The sequence below is a fragment of the Oncorhynchus tshawytscha genome, linkage group LG19, assembly GCF_018296145.1.
Source record: "Oncorhynchus tshawytscha isolate Ot180627B linkage group LG19, Otsh_v2.0, whole genome shotgun sequence".
NCBI lineage: Eukaryota > Metazoa > Chordata > Actinopteri > Salmoniformes > Salmonidae > Oncorhynchus > Oncorhynchus tshawytscha.
The window spans coordinates 11,425,607-11,436,100 of NC_056447.1; the positions used below are offsets into that span (position 1 = coordinate 11,425,607).

Here is a 10,494-nt window from a genome sequence, read left to right on the forward strand (position 1 = left end):
AGAATAGGCATTCAATGCAACGCTAATTTTCTGCCCCGTGGGACACACCAAGAAAAGAGGACAAAGCCCAGCATAAGACACGCTGAGAACCACGGTATACTGTGTGCACCTGCATGCTCTAAAGCAGTGAGGGAACAATGAGATTTACCGAAACGGGCAATTATGCTCTGAAGTCCACTCTCCTTTTCTGTTGGCAAAGAAGCGGGCAAAGGTCTGGAGAAAGTGAGATATTATCGGTGGATGTAGACCTATATAGGACTTTTACTTATGCCAGATTTTCTCAAGCTACAAATAAATAAAAGAAATGTATATGAAAATCTGTCTGAATGTTAATCCTAAAGCTTAGCTACATTTTTATGTAAATGGTGTTTGTTTAGGAATTTGTCATAGAACAATTGTGACGGTAAGAAAATATAAAAATTATAAAACAAATCTTTATTTCTTTTGTTTTTACATTATTGTCGTCAAGTGACTTGAAATAACAATACCCTTACTATAAGGGCATCAATAAAAACATTATTCAATACATTTCACAACTCTAAATAAGGCCTGAACCTTAGAAAGCAGCATTGATTTAAACTAAACAATAACAAAATCCTCAAACATTTGTTCAGTTTTGTTTCAAAAAGTTGTGAAATAAAAAAACAACTGCTGTTAACTTGAATATAAATCAAAGTGTATAGACCCATTTAGATGTACATTCGTTTTCTGAACAGACAGAATAGGCAGTCTGAGAGAAAATCTTGGGATTGTCAGCGTCGAAGCCATTTTGTTCAGAATTCATCAAGATAAAGTCCACTTCAACTTTTTGAGATCCCATGTCAGTCCTAAAAACTATTTTCATATGAGGGGGTTTAGAGAAAGGCCAGAATGGGACAATATCTGGGGTTTAACTCATAACCATTGAGGCGTTCCAACTAAAATGTACACTGAAACCAATCAATGACATCATCTTGCCACAAAATAGTGTTTGTGTCAGTGACTGATCGCATCTTTGTATTAAAATTACGTTTTTCTTTCTTCAGTCCCTACACATTTACTAACCACATCAGTCTACCACCAGTCAATCCCAGCAGACCAAGTGAGATCAGGTTGTGGGTAAGAGTGAATTCAAAGGTGGGTGAGTGGAGCTGACCCTCCCAGGTAATGCTGCTGGATGTTAGCTGCCGAGGCAGAGTACCCCCTCTGGGCATCTGAAGCATCTCCCCCAGGCATGTACATGCTGATCATGTCTCTGAGATGGTCCCCCTGGACCTGGGGACCACGCTGGGCCTGGTGGTGGTTGTGGGTCCCCGTAGGGGAGGGGGACATGCTGTGGCCATCAGACTGCTGCTTCACCATAGACATCACTGGGCTGACCTGCTGGGGGCTGCTGCTGTAGGACATGGGGCTGGATGACAGAGATTGGAGAGTGAGTTACTAATCAATTGAGGCAAATAAATGAGAGGAACTATTGGACTTGAAAAAGTCACAAAATAACAGAAAACAAACCTACAACCTACATTAACAAGGTGGGAATAGGCTACCAGCATCCTTAAAACAACCTGGCCATTGGTTTGGTTGTTCCAACATCTCAGTGACTGTTGATTAGCAACAGTTTAGGCCTATAACTCCCATTGGAAAGGAAATATAGAATACACAGCAATTCCATTCACTGACAAAACCATCTAAATTCACCTGTATGCGTTGGCACCATTCATGTAGGCCTGCGCCTGGGCCACGCTGGACTGATACTGAAGTGCTGACAGGTCATAGCGGTGAAGTTGCTGGCTGTAGCCGAGCGCCTCGCTCTGCATCGCCGCTGTGTAGCCCCCGGTGTGGCCCCAGCCATAACTGTCGATTCTGGGGTTTCCACCTTGTCCCTGAGCTGTGGACGCACTCAGCAGGTGGTTACCAGCCGACATCTGATACTGCGCGGCTAGAGTATTGTTCTTAGGCATTAGTTTGGTTTTACGACGGGGTTTGTATTTATAGTCTGGATAATCCTTCATGTGCACCGCGCGGAGGCGCTTGGCCTCGTCAATGAAGGGCCTTTTCTCTGCGTCTGTCAGAGATTTCCACGCGACACCCAGTCGTTTGGATATCTCAGAATTGTGCATTTTGGGATTCTCCTGGGCCATTTTCCGTCGCTCACCGCGAGACCATACCATGAAGGCATTCATGGGCCGCTTGACTTTGTCCATCGGGTCGGGTTGGATTGCCGGTGGTTTGGATCCTGTGTGGCCGCCCCCGTGCCCCCCTCCTCCATTGGCAGGTGGCATCCCTGTTCCAAGATGATGCGAGGGACCAGAGGACTTGAGTTGGTGCTCCATAATGTTATACATATTTACCATAAACGAAATATACAATTTGTGAACAAAGTTTTAAAAGTACGCCTGCTGTCCTCGCAGTGGTTGACCAAACTTCCTTGGTAAAAAGTCGGTGAAAATGTTAACCAAGCATCCCAAGCATTAGTTGAAAACAATACAATTAAAATGTCAGCGATGTAAATAAAGTCGTAGCAAAAACATCCTGCTACCAACTCACGATTCAGATGCAGACCTTTAGGCTACTCTGAGAATTGAGATCAAGAGATACTGCTGTAGAGTTCCTTCTTGAAATCAAAACTCCCTCTCCCACTGGTAGCTTGGTGATTATAAAACGTATTCTCCAGTAAATCCGCTCTTAACTTCCCTCCCTTCCTCCACCCTACTAATTTACATCACTATAGAAGGGGTGCGGTGAATTTGGAATGCACTTGAGTGAATATGAAAAGAGGAGGAATCGCTGAGCGAGGGAAGGAGGGGGCAGGGGGGATCCCTCACCCACCTCTCTCTTTCCAATAGCAAAGACAAACTTTAGTTTGTTACATGTATTATATAGTTCATGTTTATTCCCATAACATTGGCCACCACAGAGACATGTTTAAGGCAAGGGAGGTAGGAAGGAAGGATGTGGATGGGGTTCACCTCACCCAGTCTCTCTCCAATAAAAACTTTTAAACAATTTTAAATGTTCAGATTCATTATTTGTATTTACTGAAGATATAGAATAATTTGGTTTCCGATTTTTTTTAACCTAATATTGACCACCAAACTAATGACACTTGTTGACAATAATCCAAGTTTAGGCTTTTCAAATAAATGTCATATAAGAATGAAATCTGTCGTGTTTTTGAATGACCTAATATATGACAATATACATTCCATTGCATTCCATTGTGGAGTGCCTGGTAGACCTATGTTTTCAGAGAGAAAGGATGCCAACAAAACAGGATCCATTTCCCAATATAGCCCATGATCCATGCCCCCTCTACTGATCCATGCCCCCTCTACCCAGTAGCAGCTCCCTGCTGTTCTAAAATCAGGCTAGGTGTGATATTACTCTTAGCTACCCATTGACACCCTTTTCTAGATTACATGGTCATCACTTTACACCTCCATTGTTGGTTAGGTGTTCACCCATAGCCATTCATCAGTAAATAACAAGACTACTGGGCCGGCATCATAACCGAGTGCTAACTGGCACCTAGTTGGCACTCATTCATAACTGAGTGCTAACTTGCACCTAGTTAGCACTCATCATAACTGAGTGCTAACTGGCACCTAGTTAGCACTCATCATAACTGAGTGCTAACTGGCACCTAGTTCACTTCAAACTGAGTAGAGTGATACAAGCAAATAGGTTGATTACAATAGCTAAAAATAGACCACAATGTGCACAATAATCCCAGTCCCCCTCAGCTACATGGAGATTTGGTTGGTTGAGAGGTCAATCTGTTGATTTGGACTTGTCTAAAAGTCCACAGTAATAGACACATTATTTTCCTAGCCACCGTGCTTCGACATCTGCATTGCTTGCTGTTTGGGGTTTTAGGCTGGGTTTCTGTATAGCACTTTCAGCTGATGTAAAAAGGGCATTATAAATCAATTTGATTGATTTGGAATAGGAATAGTTCCAATCGCCACAGTAATACAGCCATTATGCAATTTATTTGGACTGATTCCAATGACCAAGACAATACAGCCATTATCTAATTCATTTGACTTTATTTGTACTTATGGAGTGAGTGTTCGTCTCCTATTGTGCCAGGGTCATTCTTATTGTGAGCATAATATAGGGGAAGTAGAGGAAACACATTTATGTCTCCTGGTGTTGTGATGGTGACAATCAATTCAGCATTAAAGTGGACAAATAAAAGACAGACAGGGAGGTTTGAAAGACTCGAGCATTATATACATAAGGGAAAAAATGATTGGCAATGACAGATTTGAGGCAATGAGGCAAAGGAAAATGAAGTGAAGAGGTTGAGGAGAAGAAAGAGGGAAGAAAGAGAGGGAGGCAAAAAAACAGAGTTGCACAAAGAAAGGGTTGGTGATGGGGGGTTGGTGGTAAGGAGAGAAAGTCCTCAGAGACAAGCAGATTGAAAGCCGCTCTATTCATCGCTCTCTCCTCCGGCTCTTCTCATGTAAATGGCCCTGCAGTCTCCCAGCTATCCGTCACAGGGCAGGGGAACCCAGGCAGTGCCCTTTACGAGCCTCCCGCACACACAATTGCCCTGCCAACAATTGGGGTGCCAGTGGGGGGTGGACGGTCACGGTTGGGAGGCCAATCCTAGTGAGAGAAATACTGGAGGATGGATACCGGAGGGGAGAGAAATTAGAGGAATGGCCACCGACATTGAGCCAGAGAAGCATACATTGGTTTAGGTTGATTGTGTTAAATAACATAAGGAAAAGCAATGAAATTACAAGAGAAACATTGTGAGAAATACAAGAGGCTGCTTGATGTCATTCTCAAGTGTAAAAAAAACGTTTTGGGTGAAGATTTGTTTCTTATTGAGAAAGAAATAGGACGCCGACATGCTTTTATTTCCTAATAACTGATTCATTTAAGATTTGCTCACACGCAGAGATCTTTAGAGGGGGCTACCAGTCTTGGGTGCCTTCCATGCAGTGGTGCTGCTTGACTCAGCAATGCTATACTAGACATTTAGATCTTTAGAGGGGGCTACCAGTCTTGGGTGCCTTCCATGCAGTGGTGCTGCTTGACTCAGCAATCCTATACTAGACATTTATATTTAAAGAAATACAGATAACTTTTTGTTTAAATGCACCCACAAGAGTTAAAATCAAATCCAATTTTATTTGTCACATACACATGGTTAGCAGATGTTAATGCGAGTGTAGCAAAATGCTTGTGCTTCTAGTTCCGACAATGCAGTAATAACCAACAAATAATCTAGCTAACAATTCCAAAATTACTACCTTATAGGCACAGTGTAAGGGGATAAAGAATATGTACATAAAGATATATGAATGAGTGATGGTACAGAGCGGCATAGGCAAGATACAGTAGATGGTATTGAGTGCAGTATATACATATGAGATGAGTATGTAAACAAAGTGGCATAGTTAAAGTGGCTAGTGATACATGTATTACATAAAGATGCAGTAGATGATATAGAGTACAGTATATACAGTGCCTTGCGAAAGTATTCGGCCCCCTTGAACTTTGCGACCTTTTGCCACATTTCAGGCTTCAAACATAAATATATAAAACTGTATTTTTTTGTGAAGAATCAACAACAAGTGGGACACAATCATGAAGTGGAACGACATTTATTGGATATTTCAAACTTTTTTAACAAATCAAAGACTGAAAAATTGGGCGTGCAAAATTATTAGGTAGCATTGTTTAAAGTGGCTAGTGATATATTTTACATCATTTCCCATCAATTCCCATTATTAAAGTGGCTGGAGTTGAGTCAGTGTGTTGGCAGCAGCCACTCAATGTTAGTGGTGGCTGTTTAACAGTCTGATGGCCTTGAGATAGAAGCTGTTTTTCAGTCTCTCGGTCCCAGCTTTGATGCACTTGTACTGACCTCGCCTTCTGGATGAGAGCGGGGTGAACAGGCAGTGGCTCGGGTGGTTGTTGTCCTTGATGATCTTTATGGCCTTCCTGTGACATCGGGTGGTGTAGGTGTCCTGGAGGGCAGGTAGTTTGCCCCCGGTGATGCGTTGTGCATACCTCACTACCCTCTGCAGAGCCTTACGGTTGTGGGCGGAGCAGTTGCCGTACCAGGCGGTAATACAGCCCGACAGGATGCTCTCTATTGTGCATCTGTAGAAGTTTGTGAGTGCTTCTGGTGACAAGCCGAATTTCTTCAGCCTCCTGAGGTTGAAGAGGCGCTGCTGCGCCTTCTTCACGATGCTGTCTGTGTGGGTGGACCAATTCAGTTTGTCTGTGATGTGTACGCCGAGGAACTTAAAACTTACTACCCTCTCCACTACTGTTCCATCGATAGGGGGGTGTTCCCTCTGCTGTTTCCTGAAGTCCACAATCATCTCCTTAGTTTTGTTGACGTTGAGTGTGAGGTTATTTTCCTGACACCACACTCCGAGGGCCCTCACCTCCTCCCTGTAGGCCGTCTCGTCGTTGTTGGTAATCAAGCCTACCACTGTTGTGTCGCCCGCAAACTTGATGATTGAGTTGGAGGCGTGCGTGGCCACGCAGCTGTGGGTGAACAGGGAGTACAGGAGAGGGCTCAGAACGCACCCTTGTGGGGCCCCAGTGTTGAGGATCAGCGGGGTGGAGATGTTGTTGCCTACCCTCACCACCTGGGGGCGGCCCGTCAGGAAGTCCAGTACCCAGTTGCACAGGGCGGGGTCGAGACCCAGGGTCTTGAGCTTGATGACGAGCTTGGAGGGCACTATGGTGTTAAATGCCGAGCTGTAGTCGATGAACAGCATTCTCACATAGGTATTCCTCTTGTCCAGATGGGTTAGGGCAGTGTGCAGTGTGGTTGAGATTGCATCGTCTGTGGACCTATTTGGTTGGTAAGCAAATTGGAGTGGGTCTAGGGTGTAAGGTAGGGTGGAGGTGATATGGTCCTTGACTAGTCTCTCAAAGCACTTCATGATGAAAGTGAGTGCTACGGGGCGGTAGTCGTTTAGCTCAGTTACCTTAGCTTTCTTGGGAACAGGAACAATGGTGGCCCTCTTGAAGCATGTGGGAACAACAGACTGGGATAGGGATTGATTGAATATGTCCGTAAACACACCAGCCAGCTGGTCTGCGCATGCTCTGAGGGTGCGGCTGGGGATGCCGTCTGGGCCTGCAGCCTTGCGAGGGTTGACACGTTTAAATGTTTTCCTCACGTCGGCTGTAGTGAAGGAGAGTCCGCATGTTTTAGTTGCGGGCCGTGTCAGTGGCACTGTATTGTCCTCAAAGCGGGCAAAAAAGTTATTTAGTCTGCCTGGGAGGGAGCAAGACATCCTGGTCCGTGACGGGGCTAGTTTTCTTTTTGTAATCCGTGATTGACTGTAGACCCTGCCACATACCTCTTGTGTCTGAGAGATTCCGTTGATATTCGGTCATGTTTCCGGTCACCTTGCCCTGATTAAAAGCAGTGGTTCGCGCTTTCAGTTTCACGCGAATGCTGCCATCAATCCACGGTTTCTGGTTTGGGAATGTTTTAATCGTTGCTATGGAAACGACATCTTCAACGCACGTTCTAATGAACTCGCTCACCGAATCAGCTTATTCGTCAATGTTGTTGTTTGATGCAATACGAAACATATCCCAGTCCACGTGATGGAAGCAGTCTTGGAGTGTGGAATCAGATTGGTCGGACCAGCGTTGAACAGACCTCAGCGCGGGAGCTTCTTGTTTTAGTTTCTATCTGTAGGCAGGGATCAACAAAATGGAGTTGTGGTCAGCTTTTCCGAAAGGAGAGCGGGGCAGGGCCTTATATGCGTCACGGAAGTTAGAATAGCAATGATCCAAGGTTTTTCCAGCCCTGGTTGCGCAATCGATATGCTGATACAATTTAGGGAGTCTTGTTTTCAGATTAGCCTTGTTAAAATCCCCAGCTACAATGAATGCAGCCTCCGGATATATGCATTCCAGTTTGCAAAGAGTCAAATAAAGTTTGTTCAGAGCCATCGATGTGTCTGCTTGGGGGGGAATATATACGGCTGTGATTATAATCGAAAAGAATTCCCTTGGTAGATAATGCGGTCGACATTTGATTGTGAGGAATTCTAAATCAGGTGAACAGAAGGACTTGATGTTCCTGTATGTTGTTGTGGCCACACCACGTCACATTAACCATGAAGCATACGCCCCCGAAGATAACTCAAAGTCTTGAACTCAAGTGTCATATTGATAAACCAACCAATTTTTGTACAATGTATACATTGTTTTACTCGTTACTGTGGAGTCATGAAGTGGATCAAGTGAAAAATAATCCCATGTAATCATGTTTTTTCAGATATGCTATTGGAGTACATTTCAGTCATTTATATCATCTTTGTGTGTGTCTTTATGTTTAGTTTATTAGTATCCCCATTAGCTTTTGCACATGCAGCAGCTACTTTTGCTGTGTCCTGAAACAACTACTCTTTAGGTTATAGCCCCCTCTAAAGATCTCTGTGTGTCAATTGAGCAAGTCTTAAATGATTCAGTTATTAGGAAATAAAAGCATCTCGGCGTCCTAGCATTTAAACAAAAAGTGATCTGTATTTCTTCAAATCTAAATGTTACTAGTATAGGATTGCTGAGTCAAGCAGCACCACTGGATGGAAGGCACCCAAGACTGGTAGCCCCCTCTAAATATCTAAATATCTAGTATAGCATTGCTGAGTCAAGCAGCACCACTGCATGGAAGGCACCCAAGACCGGAAAGTATTTGGAATCCATCTGGTGGTAGATAATGGTATAACAACCCAGCCATTATGTAATATATTCATTTTTCCTCTGACAGGAAATGTCAAACTGTAATATTCTACTCCTAAAATGGGACTGGTCAAGCATAATGCATTTGCCAAATCTCAACAATAAATGTTCAATTTACACAAAATGTGATTAGTACTCTGTACTATGCTCAACTCTAACTCCAATCAACTGCAGATATCCAAAGTTGTTTCTCCAAGAAGTCAGACGTTAAATCAAAGACATCCAGACTTAGAGAGCAGCATCCAACGTATAAAAGCTTACATTGTTTATGTTAAAACATACAGATACAAATTTCAGCTAGTCTACAATGTCAATGTTTAATTATGCTTGCACAGCAGACAACTGTTTGCATGATAAAGTTGCTCACAGTATACATACAGTACATTGGTAAAGTATTCAGACCCTTTGACTTTACCACATTTTGTTACGTTACAGCCTCATTCTAAAATAACATTTAATCTATCTACAAATACCCAATCATGACAAAGCAAAAACAGGTTTTTAGAAATTGCAAATGTGTATTATATATATATATATATATATATATAAAAAACCTGAAACACCTTATTTACATAAGTATTCAGACTCTTTGCCATGAGACTCACAACTCAGCTCAGGTGCATCCGGTTTCCAATAATCATCCTTGAGATGTTTCTACAACTTGGTGTCCAGCTGTGGTAAATTAAATTGATTGCACATGATTTGGAAAGGCACACACCTGAGAGTGCATGTCAGAGCAAAAACCAAGCCATGAGATCGAAGGAATTGTACGTAGAGTTCCGAGAGAGGATTGTGTCAAGGTACAGATTTGGGGAAGGGTACCAAAACATTTCTGCAGCATTGAAGGTTCCCCAAAACATAGTGGCCTCCATCATTCTTAAATGTAGGTAGATTTGTTACCACCAAGACTCTTCCTAGAGCTGGCCGCCCAGTCAAACGGGGGAGAAGGGCCTTGGTCAGGGAGGTGACCAAGAACCCGATGGTCATGCTGACAGAGCTCCAGACTTCCTCCTTGGAAATGTTAGAACCTTCCAGAAGGACAACCATCTCTGCAGTACTCCACCAATCAGGCCTTTATGGTAGAGTGGCCAGACAGAAGCCACTCTTCAGTAAAAGGCATAACAGCCCGCTTGGAGATAGACAATGATTCTCTGGTCTGATGAAACCAAGATTCAACTTTTTGACCTGAATGCTAAGCATCACGTCTGGAGGAAACCTGGCACCATCCCTACGGTGAAGCACGGTGGTGCCACCATCATGTTGTGGGGATGTTTTTCAGCAGCAGGGACTGGGAGACTAGTCAGCGTCGAGGGAAAGCTGAACGGAGCAAAGTACAAAGATCCAGTTCAGGACCTCAGACGGGGGCGAAGGATGACCTGACAACAGGATAACGACCCTAAGCACACAGCCAAGACAATGCATGAGCGGCTTCGGGACAAGCCTCAATGTCCTTGAGCGGCCCAGCCAGAGCCCGGACTTGAACCCAATCAAACATTTCTGGAGACCTGAAAATAGCTGTGCATCGACACTCCCCATCCAACCTGACAGAGCTTGAGAGGATATGCAGAGAAGAACGAGAAACTCCCCAAATACAGGTGGGCCAGGCTTGTAGCATCATACCCAAGAAGACTTAAGGCTGTAATCACTGCCAAAGGTGCTTCAACAAAGTACTGAGTAAAGGGTCTGAATATTTATGCAAGTGGGTTTTTTTGTAATACATTTGCAGAAATTTCTGAACCTGTTTTTGCTGTCATGGGATAGTGTGTAGATTGAGGG

General features: G+C 43.7%; 1 protein-coding gene across 1 annotated transcript; it reads right to left on the reverse strand.

The window, feature by feature from the left end:
• Positions 1-414: 414 nt before the first annotated feature.
• LOC112219093 (transcription factor Sox-19a-like) lies at positions 415-2,673 on the reverse strand. The gene is made up of 2 exons (XM_024380306.2): positions 1,678-2,673; positions 415-1,390 (listed from the first exon to the last, which is right to left on the reverse strand). The coding sequence occupies exons 1-2, from the start codon at positions 2,331-2,333 to the stop codon at positions 1,111-1,113; spliced, it is 936 nt and encodes a 311-aa protein (XP_024236074.1). The 5' UTR covers positions 2,334-2,673; the 3' UTR covers positions 415-1,110.
• Positions 2,674-10,494: the final 7,821 nt, after the last annotated feature.

Bases quoted from the DNA above. Each gene is read 5' to 3' on its own strand.
- LOC112219093 (XM_024380306.2), bottom strand. From the start codon at position 2,333: ATGGTAAATATGTATAACATTATGGAGCACCAACTCAAGTCCTCTGGT. The intron at 1,391-1,677 runs GTGAATTTAGAT...TCTGTCATCCAG, and splicing joins AATGGTGCCAACGCATACAG to CCCCATGTCCTACAGCAGCA.